Source organism: Grampus griseus, assembly GCF_964374135.1.
Source record: "Grampus griseus genome assembly, chromosome: 1".
NCBI lineage: Eukaryota > Metazoa > Chordata > Mammalia > Artiodactyla > Delphinidae > Grampus > Grampus griseus.
Window position 1 is genome coordinate 171,908,929 of NC_139017.1, and position 17,442 is coordinate 171,926,370.

The window sequence follows — 17,442 nt, forward strand, 5'->3', positions numbered from 1 at the left end:
TGGACCCCAATTCTTAGCCTTGTTCCGTCGCTGACTACGTCTCCTTGGGCCATTTATGTTGCCCCTTGGGGCCTCAGTTTCCTTATCTGTAAGGGTGAGACAATAACACAACACACACTTCATATGATTTTGGTGAGGACTGTGTCAGAATAATTTATGTCATCTCATCATTTACATCTGCACCCTCAGCCCTTACTTCTAGGCCTGGCACATAGAAAGTGGTCAGCCAGTGTTTGTTGAATGACTTAATGAGCGTGTGTAGAGTGCCTACACACACCTGGCACAGCAGGCCCTCCGTGAAGGTCAGCAAATCATATTGTACTTCTCTCTCCCGGCTTCCATCATTGCCCCAACCCCCCAGCAGCCAGCCTTTGTCCTCAGTCCTCAGCCTGACCCCCTCTCCATATCCCTGGGTTTCCAGCTTATGGCTTTCTTCACACTTATGACCATGCATCCTGCTGAAATTTCTGGGAGAGCAGAGCATTACCCCTTTGTCAGGTCCGTCAGTACCTTCACTGGAAGTGCTCCCTCGCCCACACCCTCTCCATCTCTGAGTCCCACGGAGCCCGGCCAAGTCCACGAGAAATGATTTAGCTGGGCTCTCAGGCTGCAGGCGGTCTGACCCCGAGTCCTGCCGGCCATATGGGCCCCTGGGGGCTCCGGTGCTGATTCCAAGCTTCTGAGGGCAGCTCCCCCACTTCTGCCCTAACACCCCAAGCCCTGGGGACACTGCTCGGGGTCAGAAATGAGTGCGGTCCCCCTGTTGCCTGGCTGTCCAGGGAGGAAAGGGCAGGAGGGCCCTCTGGTGAAGGAGGACATGGGCCAATGAAATGGGCACCTATGGCCTGGGAATCACTGGTCAAGGGGAAGACGAGGACCACCAGGGCTGGACCGGCCCACAGAGAGAGTCCAGAAGGGAGGTAGCGGAGCCGGTGGTCTGGAGACATATTGGGGCCGTGGCATTTTTTTTTCCTAAAGGACACTAAACTTAAAAACAACAGTAGTTGCCAATATTAAAGAATTGGGTGTATTATATGACATTCTTGGTTTCTCTTGAAAAACCAGGAGCTCTGGAAGCACTAGAGCCCAGCAAGGCTGCTTCCTTTAGACTCAGTGGGCGTGTGCGAGCCCAGTACAGGGCTGGCTGTGAGGGTGCTCACAGAGATGGGTCCTCGTCATCGTCACCCACAACACTCTACAGTGGGGCCCCGTAGAGCTGATCTGAGACAGCAGAGACCGGCGGTCACTCTGCTCGCCCCCGGAGGCCTCCGCATCAGGACAGCGCTGCCTGGTGCTTCGCGACGCGTGGGTGTGAACGCACTGTATCCTCCCCCTCGATGGACACGGGTTCCCAGAGGCCTACGTTATAGATGAGGAAAGTCGAGCTCAGAAACACCATCGGTTGTGTGCACAGGGCATAGCTGGGCCCCAGAGCCTGTGTTTCGTCTCCCTGTCCCCAGCTTCCTGTCTCCTGAATCTCCTGCAGTGCTGGGACAGGCAGCTGCCGCATGCCGGACGCTTCTACCCATTTCTGATTCCATCTTTGCAACAGCCCTGTGAGGTAGGCAGTCTTATTTTCATTTTACAGAGGGGGAAACTGAGGTACAGAGGGGGAAACTGAGGTGCAGAGGGGACTAAGTGACTGGCTTAGGGTCCCTGGCTGAGTGCGGGCTCAAACCCAAAGATCTGTCTCCAAAGCCTGGGTCCTTCCTCGACACCCCTCCCTGATTGCTTGGCTTTGATCAATTCTGCTGGGTTCAGACTCTCACTAAAATGAATGTGTGTTTCTTGCACACGCAGGAAGAGACAGAGGGGACCTGGGAATGATTCACACTCCTGCGCTGCACTCTCTGACGCTCGGTTTGTGGACAGCCCTCAGGTTCCCTCCCCCTTGCAGAGAGCTCCCTCTCCTGTCACCACAGCTCTGGTCTCCGCAGTGACCGCTGACAGAGTGGGCCTTCTCCCCTCCCTGGCCCGCGTGCCCCCGACCATGAGGTCCATGCCACCTCCAGAGACATCAGCCTCCTAACAAGGAAGGAAGCTGGCACTGGGCAGGCATGGGGCCAATTTGTATGTGATTCCAACATTGCTGGCCTGTCCCAGGGAAGGCAATTAGGCAGCTCAGAGCTGGTAGGGGGAACAGGGCAGGTGGGCCAGATGTCCCGGCAGGATGGCATGCCCATTCCCCTCCACGCCCCAGGACCCTGTGGCAGTAGTTTCGGCCGTCTGCCTACAACTGGAACAGCAGCAAAACAAACACCTGGGACTGGCATTTCTCAGCCAATCTGCGGGGGCCCTTCTGCCTCTGCAGATGCTGTGCACTGACCCAGCTTCTTTCTGCACGAAGCAGATACGCAGAGAGAGATCCCCACTCCACCCGGCCTTGCGCCAGGCTCACCTCACTTCTTAAGGCCCACAGGAATCCCACGTGAGCCATGGGGACTTTCCATGGCTAAACCATGCCGCTTAGAGGTCACCAAAGAATTACTGACTCAGCATCTCCAAGCACGGAATAAAGGGGGCTGCAGGAGCCACCCATCCCTGTAGCCCCACAGAGCACTCCACGGAACCAGACTCAAAGGCATGGTTCCGTGGTCAGTTAAGTTTGGGAAACACGAGGTGGAAAGCAGTGAAATGTTGTTCTTCACTGCAGAACTCGCTAGAGCCTTGAAAAGCTAATGTTCATTTTGGAAATATTATTCATTGTTTCTAAAACTTATTGACCCAGGGATTTTTTTTCTCCCCCAGCTGAGTCTTGTGGCCCGTGCCAGCTCCGGGCACTGGCTTGGGAGTCAGCAGCCTTGGGTTCCAGAACTGGCCACTGATGCCCTACCTGGCTGTGCTGTGAGGGTGGTGGGCGAGAGGCCACCAAGAGCCCTCTCAGCTCTAAGACTCTTGCTCTGTCCGGCCCTCTACCTGGGCTGGCCCTGGCGGCTGGGGTAAGGTTGCTGAACTAACCTGGGCCATACTTGGCATCTGTACCAAGGGGGCCTGTTCTGCCGATCTCATGGGGCCGGTGAGAGGCCGCAACGAGATCATCGTCGTCACCATCACCATGGCCATCATCATTGGGGCTTACGTTTATTGCTACCTGAGCTGAGCCTTTTACACATAGTAACTCATTTCAGCTGCTCTGACAATCTTACTGTCCCTAGTGTACAGCTGAAGAAACTGAGGCGCAGCATGGTTACCAGGTGGGAAATGTCAGGACTGAGGTTTGAACCCAGAGTTTGCCCAGAATCTACCTCTTTTTTTTTTAAGATTTTTTTTTGGATGTGGACCATTTTTTTAAGTCTTTATTGAATTTGTGACAATATTGCTTCTGTTTTATGTTTTGGTTTCTTGGCCTGGAGGCATGTGGGATCTTAGCTCCCAACCAGGGATCGAACCCGCACCTCCTGCGCTGGAAGGCGAAGTCTTAACCACCGGACCGCCGGGGAAGTCCCTAGAATCTAGCTCTTAACCTTGACCCTAGTCTGCCTGTGAAAGGGCTTTGTAAAGTGTAAAGGGCTGTGAACTGCGAGTGGCGTTGTTCAACGCAGTCTCACTGTGGTTCATCCAGGGGCTGCGCATGGCCTCTTGGGAGGATCTCTGGCCCTCGACTTGCAGGCTTTCAGAAGTTGGGGGGGCCCGTGAGTGGCCCCCACTTCCCAGCTCTGCCAGGGTTGAGGAGGGAAGGGGCCTGTACCATCTCTCTCTGATGGGGAGGAGGGGTGAGCAGGGAAGTCCGGGGGTGCCCTCAGGGAATGACTTTTCCACAAGGCTGGGGCAGGAGGAGGCCTGAGGCAGCCTGTGCCTCCTCTTGTCCTGGAGGGCCCTGGAGGGAGCTTAGATGTGACCTAAGCTGTGGATTCCCCACTGCCTTCATGTTGCAGAACTTTTATCCAGATGAAATTGTATCTGTGAGATACATAAACTGGAGCTTTGGGCTGAAGGGCAGTGAGTGTGGTCGGGGAGGTGGCCCAGGACACCGGGACTCATAAGACTCCACAGGCCACAAGTGGGTAACTACTGCCCTGGCCTGTTTTAGAGGGGACCTGAGGCCCAGAGAGGGAGACTGACTTGCCCATGGTCACACAGCGAGTCCTTGGCCAAGCTGGAAACTGGGAGTCCAGAGCCGGGCGCAGGGCTCCTGACTGCGCTGGGCTGGGGGCGGGTGGGCCTTCCGGAGAGGAGAAGGCCAGGCCTCCTCCGGAACCTGAGGGCAGGGTCTGGGCAGAGCCCTGCCAGACCCCTTGGTAGCAGCTCCACCCCAGACCGCTCCACAGAACACGGCTTGAGCTGCCTTGCTCCCAGTTTAGGGCCCATCATCTGGGTCCAGGGGCACCACTGGCCCCAGGCCAAAGCCGGCAGGTCCACCCAATGCTTGTCCGAAGCCTCTGTCAGCCACAGGTCAGGTAACGTCTGAGACGGTGGGGGCCAGGCTTAGGACTCGGAATTCAGCCAGGTTTGACTTCTGCCCCCACCACTTCCTGGCTGTGTGCCTCTAGGAAGACCTGGGACCCTCTCTGTGACTCTAATAGGGGTACTGCTGGGGGCTTCTGAGGCTTTTCGGGAGGCAGCAGGTACTCACACCTGCCAGTCCCCTTGGCTCTCTGCTTTGGGGGCAGCCTGGGGTCTTCCCTGGGTGTGGTTCCTCCCTCACTGGGGCACCATGGAGCTGCCCCAGGAAGGTGGCCTCCACCTACCTTGTGAAGGCCCCCTGGAGAAGCTTCCTCATGGCAAGTCTGTGCTAAAACCCATGGGTAGGATGCTGCCCTCGGCCATTGCCCCATGTGACCTCCTGCAACTGAGTCCACAGTGGGGAGCTGGTCACAGATCCCAGGGCCTCACCCTGGACCTTCTAATTCAGTAGGTGTGGGTGGAGCCTGGGAATCTGTATCCTTAAAACTCAAGGCTTGACAACTACTGATGTATGTATGGTTCTCAAACCTTCTCTCATTCTCTTCCTCTCTGCTCACTTTTTTTCTATCATGGGATCCTTCCAATGGACTCTTGCATGTAGGTCCAGTGTGTAACAGATAAGAGCAGAGCTTCTGGTAGAAGGTGGGGCTGGAGGCCTGCCTGCTCGTTCTTTCACCAGCTATGGCCACCTCTTGAGGGACCTCTGAGGAACCCCCATGGAACACAGTTTGCAAACCCCTGCTTATTCCAATTGCTTCCTCTGTTGGGTGGAGAAACTGAGCCCCAAAGAGCTAGTCTGTACAGGGCTTGGCTAGTGAGGCTTTCTCAAGTTTTCTGAAGCTTCTTGTTGGTCAGTTGTCCCTGGGGGAGAAGGTGGGGGCCAGTGGCTGATCAGAGGCTACATAGCACAGTTACTGAGAACATGGACTCTGGAGCCAGAGTGCTGGAGTTGAATCCGGGTTCTGCCTCTTCCTAGCTGTGTGACTTTGGGCAAGAACTTCACCTCTCGGTGCCTTGGTTTGTTCATCTGTAAAATGGGGACAATAACAGTATTTATCTTGGAGGGTTGTTGGAAGGATTATATGAGTGGGTATCTGCAAAGGGCTCGACGCACTCCTCCCTGCCAGACCAGGCCGGCCTTGGGCTCTGACACATGTCTCCTTATAAACATGCCACCCTGGGGGGACCCTTGGGGCTTCTGCCTCAAGAACCCAGCCTTGGGCAGCCTAATTGCTTCCCATGGTTTAAATTTCTCTGTGCTAGCCACATCAGAGTATGTTTCTATTTGAACTCAAGAAAGAATGTTTTCAGAGCTGGTGGATTCTAGGGGTGAACATGTCAAACCCTCCCTGTTCCAAGGCAGAGAAGTCAGAATTCTCTCACAAAGCAGCAGTGGAAGGGAATCTGGCCTCCAAGGGCTGTGCACACAGCTGGAGGAATGTCAGGTTCAGGCAGCCGGATGCCCTGATTTCAGCCCCAGGGATAAATTTTGATCAAGTCACCCTCGGGCTCAAGATGTATGTCAAGCTGTTTCCACACTTTTTTCCTACCTCTGGTTGAACATAAATCCATTCAGATCCTGGAGAACACAAGCCTTGGGGCCAGTGCTTTCCAGGCTCCAAAACACATTCAGCTGGCATTTCTGAGCCCACAAGGAGGAAAGGGTTGTTACACCCACTTCATAGATGAGAACACTGAGGCTCACAGGTTAAACGACTTGCTTGAAACAGATGCTGGGCCAGAGCTGGAAAGATTACCCAGGCCTGTCCTGGTGCCACTGGTGGGTTGCAAGGGTCCTCCAGATGGAGCAAGGTATGCAATTTGAGATTCTCTTATTTGGGTGCAATTAACTGCTACTGGTAACCTATTAAGAAAGCAATCAAAGATTTCCAAAACCTGAAACTCAGAAATGCAAACGAGCAGTCAGCCATTGTTTTCCAGGGACTTTGCTTCAGAAGCATGGCTGCTGCACCTGGCCTGACAATGTCACAAGACTTCCCTGGGGATGTGCTAGGGAATAGGATTCCTGCCATTTCCAGGAAGGAAAGGTCAAGGTTTTCAATTGCTACTATTTTTGCTTCTTAAAGATCAATCCTCTTGGGATAATTTTCTTGAGGATTCAGTTTGTTGGGGATGCAGAGTGCAGGGCTGCATATTTGCAGATTTTTCAGTAACTGGGCTTTAAGACACCATGCGGTTGTGGTTCAGGTATGCATTCTCCATACCCTAGCTGCCATCAGGATGTGTACCCTCCATCTGCTTGTACGGTGACACTTCATTATGACTTAGATATTTAAACAACTTCTAACATACAGTCAAGGTCAAACCCCTAAGTTATTTTTAAGTTTCTAGGACATTCTTTTATATATAAACGTATGAATCTACACTTTTATAAGATAAAGTTAATTACATGTATTCCCGCTTGATTCTTTATCAGTACCAGGTTTTTTTTCCCACGGGAAAACGGGAACAAGTGGGAGGTAGGGGAGTGTGGCACGTTCTGCCCCACCTGGTGGGGTTTGAGTTGAAAAAACTTAAGAGTCGTTTGTTCAGAGCAGACGGGCTGGGGTAGGGTGTTTGGGAGGAAATGCAGGCTTTTGGTGAGAGGGCCAGTTGACATTATTTACTTTTAAAAGTTTTTAATTAAAATTTTTTTTTTGGCCATGCCAGGCGGCTTGCGGGATCTTAGTTCCCTGACCAGGGGTCGAACCCGGGGCCCTGGCAATGGAAGTGTGGAGTCCTCATCCCTGGAACGCCAGAGAATTCCGAGATACTTTCAAACTCATATTGTCACAGGCCTGATGACCCCATCTGATGCAGCCCCACTACACCTGGATTCCCTGGGAGCCCAGGTTGAGTGAGGCACATAGCAGCAGCCACATAACCTTGGGGGACAGGTGTGGGGCAGCTCCTGGGACCCCTGGGCCATCCTGAGGGGACCCCCCCACCTCAGGAAGTGGCAGCTCTGGTACGGCGAGGGGTTCCATAGCAGGGCAGGTTGGAGGTGTCCCCTGCCCAAGATGGAGAGCTTATGCTAGACCACAGCTCGTTTCTGCTCTGCCCTCCCTGCCAGCCCCTCTCTGCGAGTGGGTTTTCTGGGCTGGAGGTAAAAGGCTAACAGAGATAGACTAGGTCACAAAAGCAAGGAAGTGCTAGGCTGTGCCAGAGGCTACTGGTGGGTGAGGGTGGGGTGGGGTGAAGCTCAAAGCAGGCCCCTCGGAGGCACTGGAGGCGCCCACGTGCTGGGTCCCAGCCCCTCACTGCCCACACGGAGGAGCGGTTCAGGGCACTACAGACTCACTAGGTTGGACGCCCAGTTCTACTGTTTCCTGGCTCCTTGACCCCGGACAATTTACTTCGCCTCAGTTTTTTCATCGATAATGGAGCCGTTGGAGGATTAACTGAGTTAATACACGTCAAGCACGCAGCATGGACCCTGGCCCATAGTAAGTGCCCGACAAATGTTAGATGTTATTATTGTTATTACTACTGTTAGGTTACGCCAGTTAGAACCTGCCAGCACGGGTAGGAGAGCACGCAGGAGGGCCACTGAGGACAGCCACGCAGGCTGTGCACTGCACAGCTCAGGGCACTGTCCATACAGGGGTAATGCAGTATACAACCTGTGCAGCTGTCCACCGGCCCTGCAGCCGGGGCAGCCCTACTCCAATTTCTGACTAATAGTGACACTTGAAGTTGGACCATTTGGGGCAAGGTCTGGAGAAGATTAACAAAGGAGGTTGTGTGGCTTTTGAGTAGAGCTACTCGGATTTGAATCAGGTGTGGCCTGGCCCTTGAGAAGGCCACGGGATTGAAGGAGCGATAGCTAGGATCTTGGCCAAATCGCTCCTCTCTGGGACAAAGTTTCCCCCATCTGTTAGGTGTAGTGGGTTGGGTTAGTTTAGTGAAGGCAAATAGGCTTTTTTCCTTGGATGCCAACTCTGACTGATTGGCGGTGTCTGAGGCTTTGTAAAGTGAAAAAATTAGAGGCCACTTTGGGCTGGATAGGAAGGGTTCTTTAATTGATTAGTGATGTCTGCTTGAGGTCAGGGTGAGGGAAGCTGTGGCATGTGTGTTTGGGGCCATTTGCCCTCCTCACATTAGCCCAGTGGTTCTCAATCCTGGCTGCACCAGAGAAGGTTTAACCACACTCTGATTCAGGGGTGTAGCACCTGGCATTGGTAAGTTTTTCTAGAAAGCTCGGCAGGTGATTTTAATGTGTGGCCAGGTTGAGAGCTGCTGGGGTAGATGCCCCTAAGTTCCTTGCAGTCCTGAGCTCTGTGACTTCTTGGCATGGTCTATACATTGTGGTGCTTTGAGCTCTATCCTAGCAGCAATGCAAGGGGAGTTAAAAGGCTAGTCTTCCATCAGTCTTACTGCTGGGGAGGATTTGTTGTTAAGTTGGGAGACTGAGGTTGAAGGCACTGGCTGTGATCATGGATTGGGGTATCCAGGTGGCCTCTTCTCAGGCCACACTGTGGAGTTTCACAGGGGGAGGACTGGCTTTGCATCTGGTGAATCTAGGGTCTTGGAAAAGCCTGGCCCACTCTGGCTTCATTAGGGAAGCCCTGGGGATCCTTTAATTTCTCTCTTAAACTCCTCTCAGTCCCCAGGGATGGCGGGGAAAGTCGGGACAATGCAGAGGCCCACTGAGGTCTGCAGGAAGTAATATGCCCCAAACTCATGGGGCCCCGCTCTGGGTCTTTGGAAGGAGCGCCACGGGGGAGAAGGAAGCAGATGAAAGCTGACTGGGGCCACCGGGCTGGAGAATGCAGGGTCAGGGCGCCAGACTCGGAGGTGGTGCATTAGGACCACGGGCTGCCCTGGATGCTGACGGCTCCTCCAAATTACAGCCAGGGTGGCAAAGATGAGATGTTTCTGGGAGGCCACCCCAGCCTCAGCCCCTCGATGGGCCCAGAATCCAGCCAGCTTTCCTCAGCCCCTCCCATTACCCCCTCAGGACCCAGCCCTGGAATTCCAAGGAGCAGGTCATGCCAGGCTTTGCCTCCCACCCGGAGTAAGATAGAAGCAATCAAATAACATAGAATTCGATCATATTTTAAAATAAGCTTTATTTAGATTTTTTTTAATATTTTATATTTGCATCCATGCCTTCGAGAAACCTTTCCCACGGGAAAGGTTATTTTCATCTACTGTTACCCATAACTCATTCGCTATTTGACGTAGTTCTCTTAAATAAATCATCCTTAGTAACTCTTAGAATTATCTCCTAATTTCCAAAAACTGAAATGAAAAGGAACTACTAAATCATTACCAGGAGGGGGTTGCAATCTTATTTTCTTGTAAATAAAGGGCAAACAATAAAAATCAACCAAAAGAAAAAAATTCATGGGGGGGAGAAAAGTATTTCCTAAAATATCTCTCTGTAGAGAAAGACGCCAGCTCCGGCCGCTCTCCCCCGCCGCCAGGCTGGGTGAAACGGCTTAGCCAAAGGCCAGAAAGATCCTTATTAGGTACCCTGCCTACTCCTTTCCAACCCCCCCATCAGGTCAGAAGGAAAGGGAGCAGCTGACTGGGGCTTTTCTGTTTGTTTTAAAGACTTTGGACAAAATATCCTATCCCTTCTGATAAGACATGCTCCAGCATTTAAAATTCTCCTGTTTCTTGGTAAGAGCTGAAAACGTTACTGCTAGCAGAAAGCGCAACTACTGTTGTTTAGAGGGTGTGTGAATTGAGCTGTTAGTATTTAAGGTGGTGCAGAGGCGGGGAGTCACAGGTTAAAAGAAAAGGGAAAGCTAGTTTTAGACTTCGGGAGGCCCTGGCTTAGAAGCTCACGTGTTCTCCATCACCCGGTGTTACAGTGCTCACGGTTCCTTTGCTGGTGGAGCCTCACCGGGGCCAACACTGCTCTCCAAATAGGCAGATGCTCCTGCCAGCCCTTCTCTCCTCGGGTGAGCAGGCTCAGGCTGCTATGACAAGTTGGAGGAGGGCCCGAGGGATCCCGAGAGACTCTGTGCGATGTGGCTGGAGGAACCAAGCAGAATGGGGAGGGCAGAGGTGCTGGTGCTGGATGCTGTGTCCCCAACAGGCCGCCCCTTGAGACGGGCGCCTCCCCCATGACACCTGCCCAGCCAACGTGCAGAACCAACCAAGGATGAGACACAGCTGCAGCGAAGAACGCGTGCTGCTCCAGGACCCTCGGGGAACCAACTCGGGCTGAGGGTCCCTGTGGTCGTACCCTGTGCTCATGCAGTCGGCTGTCTCGCCCTGTACACGGCAGCCTTTCTCAAAAGACAGACCCAAGAGAAGGTGACCACGACAGCAGGCACTCTGTTCACTGAGGTCAGTGCTCTGTTATTTCAGATAAATAAATATATATAGAAAGGCCTGGAGAGAGCTACAGGCAGGAAGAAAGGCGGAGCGCACTCCCATGCAGGGATGGGAGAATGGGGGAGAGAGAAGAAGAAAGAACGGAAAAAAGCAAGCTTGGCAGTCCAATGGTCCCTGGGTTCTCGCCACCCTACACTCTACCTTGCACAGCTCGGCAGCAGCATGATCATAGAACAGACAAGTCAACAGAGAACCCGCCTCCCGCCCGCCCCCCGTGGAAAAATATACATTCCAATATTTACGTAATAATTTAGATAGAATAAGTCTTCTGCATTTGTGCAAATAAATTAAACGGAACAATTTTCTTTTCTTTTCCCCGTAAAGAAAGAAACGGCAACGCAATTTAAAAACTGGCAGGCCGTTAGAAAGAGCCCGTTTGGCCTCTGACAAACCGAGACAAGACAGGGCCCCTGGGCTGGGCTCGCAAGTCTTTGTGGAGAGTGGACCTTACCCTGATGACGATGGCGTTTGGGGGTTAAAGTGACTCGGGCGCACCCTGAGAACAGGGTCTGGTCCCACACGTTCACACCGGGGGGGACGGGTGGGCGGCGGGGTGTAGTGGGGGGAACATCAAACACAGACTACATCCTCGGGGAGACGGGCTCCAGAAGTAGCAGTTCGGACGAGGGACATTTACAAGCACGGAGTGCACAATAGTTTTGTTATTTACAAATACACAGCAGTCCTTCAAGTTTTCAAGTTTCATAAAAAGGGAAGCGGGGAAGGGACCAAAAAAAAAAAAAAAACCAAAAACCCCAACGAACCAAAAAGCGGAAAAAAAAAAAACACTGAAAAAAACAAAAACAAACCCAGATTAACAACACAACTGTATCGCTCCGAGGACAACAGAGAGTTGACATGTTCACACACGTTTGTAGTATGTACATCAATTACAGAGGTGGTGACGCCGGGGAGGGGCCCACGCGAGCGGGCCTCAGCCGCACCACCCCCCCGCCCACGTGCGCGAGAGCTCCCACGCACGCGCACACGCACCGCCACGCACGCCCAGCCGCGCATTCCCCGCTCGCACGCACGTCCACACGCACAGACACGCCCGCCGGGCAGCAGGCGAAGGGAGGCGGGTATCACCAGTCCGCGTCCTCCTCTATGTAATAATCAGGGGCGGTACCATCAAAGAGGCCGGGGTCGAGGGACTTCCGCTGCTTCCCTCTGGCGAAGACACGGGAGATGGAGCCGAATCCCATCTTCTCTTTCTTCTTTTTCCGTTTTTGGTCTTCAAGATCCTCTAGTGACTGAGGAGTCAGGCCAAGTGGCAGAGGTAGAGAGGAGAAGAACAAAGGCAAGCTGAGCTGGGGCAGAAGACAGGGAGGGGTAGGGGGTGGGGGATGGCTGGTGGGAGGCACCAGTGGGTAAGGATGACAGGGTCTGCCCCTCACTCGCTGAGCGGACTTGGGCCAGTTACAGAATCTCTCGGGGACGACACTAGGACCCATCCAAGGCTGTCATGAGGATGTTGCTAAAGTGAGGGTAAAAACGCTTAGAACAGTGCCTGGACATAAGTAGCATTCATAACGGCTGCTGGTGGGGTTTGTACTATCATTTCAATTCAGTTTGCCTACAGCCTTCCAGTGCTCGTGGAGGGCTTGCAGAATCGCGTCCACGCATGCTGCCACGGCTGACCACAGGGCCCATCCGGAGGGGGCATCGCAAGTGTAATAAGTTCACTGCGGAAAAAGTCCCCCTTGGAAAAGGGGGCATAGGAGAGCCGGGAAAACCAGGAAGGAGGAAATCTGAGCTTCATGTCAGCCAAGAGCAAGGACCCCAGACCTTAAGGCCCTGGACAAGAAGCAGGACTGGCCTCGGTAGAGTGGGGAGGCAGGGGTTTGGGTTCTAATCCCAGTTATGTCACTACCCACGGAAACGTGGAGAGCCCCCCGCCTCTCTGAGCCCAGGTCTCTCGTCTGTGACATGGGGGGATTGTTAATAATGACAAAGACAGTGATGATGATGATGATGATGATGTGGAGGAGGTCTTCCTGTCGGGGTAACTACGGGACTGGGGTGGTGTCTGCAGCAGAGCTTTGCAAACTGTCAAGTGCTTTATACAAAGATGCAGAGTGGTGTTACTGGTCAAAAAGGTGGAGGTTAGACTAGACTAATGGTTCCCCAAACCATGTCAGATTACCTGAAATCCAGCCAACCCCCCCTCCCCCAACCTGGTGGATCAGAATCTCTGGGGTGAAGGGCCCAGGAATCTGCATTAGAAAATCTTCACTGGTGGACCCTGATGTAGACGAGCAGTCCCGAAGACCAGCACGTGGGAACCCCAGGACTGAAAGCTGATCTCAGAGACCCCATCTGACAGTCAAATTCATGTTGTTTTCCTCCCTACAGCCCCCTTCTCACTCTGAGGATAGAGTATTGAAAGGTTACAAATGAATTTTAAAAAGTTTCCTGCAGCAAGGGGCCCAAAGAGCCCAGGGCTCACGTCATTAGCCTTTGGCTGCCAGGAGAAGACACTCTCCAGGGATGCGTGATGCACTTAGTAGGTCCACAGATCTAGAAGAGGACATGGAAGGGCAGACTCAGGTGCTGAGCCTGGCTGGGGCACTGAACCATGTGTGACCGAGGTAGTGGCTTAACTCCTGTCTGCCCTGGGTGTCCAAGTATGGACATGGTGGTGCTGAGGGCTGAGGAGGAGAAGGGTGAAGTCACGGTCAAGGTGGGGTGGAGGGAGGGCCTGAGTGGCCAGGGAAGGCACACCTACCTGTACAATGGGGTTGTGCAGGTTCTTCTGAACTGGGCCGGGACTGTCGCCCTGTAGCCAAAGGAGAAGAGGAAGATGAAACAGCAAAGACACATAACACATGAGAGCAGAGGTGGCCTGTGGAGCATGGGGTTTTCTGTGGAAGGAAGCCATCCCCTAGGGACCGCCCTGCTTCTGTACTGGGGAATCCACCCTCCACCCCTGAAGTAGACACTTCCAAATGGCTCAATGACGACACCTGGGGTTCATGAAGATGCTGCCAGGACCAGGGGTCCTGGCCAGAGGCCCTGTGATGTTCTCCTGCCTGCTCTGGCTTCTTGACCCCTAACACCCTCTGACCAACAAATCAGTCACTCAAAGTCCTCTAAGTTCCTCTCCCAATTGGTCCACAGAGTTAGAACTGAAGTTGGTTATACTTGGTGCTTTTCATAAAGAAGTATAATTTTATAGAAAAAATAAAAATAAAGAATTTTGGGACAGGAAGACTTGGGCGACTACCCATCCTCTTATTTCCCCCACAAACAACACAATGAATCTCTTATTTTGTGGAGGGCCAAAACAGGGCTCATTAGCCTGATTTACAGGTACACAGAGAGGTTCCAGACAGTCCAACATTATAGAGCTAATTAAAACCAGAGCTGCACCTCAAATTCAAGACCGTCTGGTTCTCCCTGGTCTAGTGCTCCTTCCTGTGAGTGTACAAAAGCCCTCACCACATCCCAGAATCAGTCTGTCCTGCCTGGGGGTGGGTACCATAGATCACTGGGATCACAAGTCATTACTAGGGAGACTCCTGGTGGTCACTTCCAGAATTGCAGGCAAAAGGCAAGAAATAAAGCATGTGTCACCTGAGCCAATGTCCATCAATCTTCTCCAGCCTCTCTGTGCTGAGTCCCCACCTCTGCTCTAAATAAGTGACTAGAGCATGAAAGGATGGGGAGGTCCTTACTCCAGGTCAGGCTGTTCCTGCTGGTACCAGGCCAAATGCCTGAGCACAGACGGTTACCCGGAGCTATTTTCAGGCTCTTCCTGGCTTACCTGTGTGCACATCGGTTGAGATGGGGGATGAAGGTGGTTGAGGGAGGGTGGGGATGGAACAAATGGTAGTTTAGTCTTTAGTCCCATCTCAAGGTTTGCAAACAGAACCTATTTGGCAGGCAGCTAAGGTAGGTTGGCCCTGTACAAGGCCATCTTTGCCAAATTTATGGGGAAGAGAATGAGGCCAGAGCCCACTGAAATGCCTATGTGTAGAAAACTGGCTTATCAAAGCACCCATTGCCTGGCACCAGGGCTCTGTGTAAAGCGAGCTTGGGAATAAATATGCCGGATCTGCTGCCTGTAGCCTCAGGTATGTGCCAAAGCCAAGTTGGGCAAAAGGCTAGGTCTGAGCCAGATGCAATTCAAGAGGCCTTTAAAGAACTCTTTCTGCAGAATGGATTTTCCAGCAGCATTTTGGCTGTCAAAGCTCCCGTGGGCCCCCCATGGGAAGACAAAGTATGGCCCTTGGGAAGGTATTCTCAGATGCTACAGGGTATCTGGCCCACACTAAGAACAAAGGGCACTGCTGGCTGTATGTACAGCTCAACAGTGGTCCCTCAGAACAAGAGAGTAACAGCAGAGGCCCCTCTACTGGCCCACCTTCCTCGTCTTGGTTCTGTCAGGACAGCCTTTGTCACCAGGGTTCTCTCCTGGGAACAAGAGAAGAACAGATTGCTTCCTTAAAGCCCCAGTTAAAACAGAATCCGAGCCCCGAGTGGGATTCAGGCCTGAAGTGACCTCCTCCCCGTCCTGACGTGGCTTTGCGAGGCCCTGGCCAGCAGTGTCTGTTGTCCATGTCACCATGCTGAGGCAACTTACTTCAAATTTAGTCTTAGCTTTTTTTTTTTTTTGCAGTATGCGGGCCTCTCACTGTTGTGGCCTCTCCCGTTGGGGAGCACAGGCTCCGGACGCGCAGGCTCAGCGGCCATGGCTCACGGGACCAGCCGCTCCGCGGCATGTGGGATCTTCCCGGACCGGGGCACAAACCCGTGTTCCCTGCATCGGCAGGCGGACTCTCAACCACTGCGCCACCAGGGAAGCCCAGTCTTAGCTATTTTTATTAAATGCTCTTCATTGTTATTCTAGATTTGGAAAAAAAAATGCTTCCATTGGGATTACTAATATAGAATAGTTACTGATTTTTATCAAATGATATTCTACCAGTACCGTTCTGTACTTCTCACTATTAGTCTAATGGCTTTTCTGGTTATTCTCTTGAGGTTTTCCAGGTAGATAAACATCCCACTGGCAAGTAGTGGTTATCTTGTCTTTCTTTTGCACAATATCCACCTCATTTCTTGTTTCTTATCCATCTTGCTGGTTAATAAAACATTGACTGAGCTTTTGAGAAAGGCTTCCTGTGTGTCTGAGGACCCGACTCTACTGTGTCTTTAGGACGCGGCAGGGGCGCCCTCTGGATTCTTAGTCGCATGATGGAACACGTGAAAAGTGGTTCCCACATCCTGACCCCAGTGTTTCACATTAGAGCCTTGATGTGGCGTCTTCCTGTCCTCAGATGCTTGACCCACCCACCTTCGTTCACCCCCTCGCTCCTGGGGAGCCTGTCTGTCCCACCAGCCATCAAGAGTTAGGTGGCTACGGACCTGTGCCTCTTGGTAGCTGGGACCCAGTATGAAATAAAAAAACTGTAATTAAGTAAGCAAAGCAAACACAACTTAGAAAAAATTCACCGGATGCCTCTCCAGAGGCAAAATGTGCAAAAACTCCTGGAGATTCAAAAAAAATCCAGCTCATTCCTGCAGGACCAAGAGCTGGCTCTACAGGGAAACAGGGGTGGTGGTGAGGTCCTGAGCCCTGGAAGGTATAGTCTGGGAGGAGAAGCCTACGGTCCCAGACATAGCCCACCAGAGATGAGCCCAGGCTGCTCAGACCCTGAGGCCGACCCAGGCCCGCCATCCTCTGGATTTTCCTTGCCCTCCCGGACACAAGGAGCCAACAGGCCTCATTTCTTTCTCTCCCCACATCCATCTCTTCTTGCAAAAGGAAAGAACAGAACAGGAAATGCCTTCGCCAGAATGCTTCCTGGGTGGACGAGAGGAAACAGCGGGTAGGTCTTCACCCCCTCCACTCCCACCCCTGTGGTTTCCGGGCGGGGCCCAAGGCCCAGGCCCCGCTGCTGCTGGCCTTACGTTGCAGAGGGAGTGCGTCCGGTGTCGAGGGGAGTTGATGTCGCTTGGCGTGGACGACCGGTCGCCTTCAGCGGCAGATGCGTCGGAGATGACGGAGGGCTGCCGGGAGTGGCAGGGGCTCACCCTGACCGCTGGAAAGCAGGGACAGCTGGTGAGTGGGGGATGGAGAGAATGTCCTTGCCTTCACTGACTTGCAGGTCAGTCCACCCAATGCCCCCATTATACAGATGGGAACACTGAGACATAGAGAAGAGACTTGCCCAGCTCTCCACCCCTCTATTTCACAGCCCCACGGGTCACCAGAGAGCCTCTGGATCCAATTAGGCCCCCTCCTAACCAGGGTGAAGGGGAAGGGGCAGAAGGCTCCAGGGGCCTCGGTGACTGTCCTCACAGTGCTCCAGCCACCTGGACGTTCCCTAGGCCTGGTGCAATCCTAACCCATGCTCAGTACCAGCTTCCCAAGAGAGAAGCCGTGAGGCTACCACCAGCTCCTCTCTTTCTCCCACCCCCTCACCCCACACCCGATCCGCAGCAGCACCTCCAAACACAGCCCCAAATCTGGCCACTTCTCTCCAGCCCCACTGCCACCACCCAAGCCCAGGCCACCACCGTCTCTTGCCTAGAAAACCATGGCGGCCTCCCAGAGGGCCTCCCTGCTTCCTCTCCTCACTGCCATGAGAGCCAGGCATCTGGTCTCTCTTTACCTCGGGGTAGATACGTGCGGTCCTCCTCCAAGCCGAGGGGATACAGCCCTGCCCACCCCACCAGCCT

The 17,442-nt window shown here is 53.1% G+C and overlaps 1 protein-coding gene across 2 annotated transcripts in view; it reads right to left on the minus strand.

The window, feature by feature from the left end:
- KAZN (kazrin, periplakin interacting protein) overlaps nt 1-17,442 on the minus strand; it is a gene marked incomplete at both ends in the record, with an annotated part of 461,871 nt that overhangs the window by 32,027 nt on the left and 412,402 nt on the right. Inside the window, 3 exons of one of the 2 annotated variants that reach the window (XM_082672291.1) lie at nt 11,885-12,008; nt 13,484-13,534; nt 16,672-16,802. In XM_082672291.1, coding sequence (XP_082528417.1) covers nt 11,885-12,008; nt 13,484-13,534; nt 16,672-16,802 — 306 coding nt within the window. Of the gene's footprint in view, nt 1-11,840; nt 12,009-13,483; nt 13,535-16,671; nt 16,803-17,442 lie in introns of those variants that run through there. The other variant, XM_082672292.1, reaches the window with a different exon arrangement.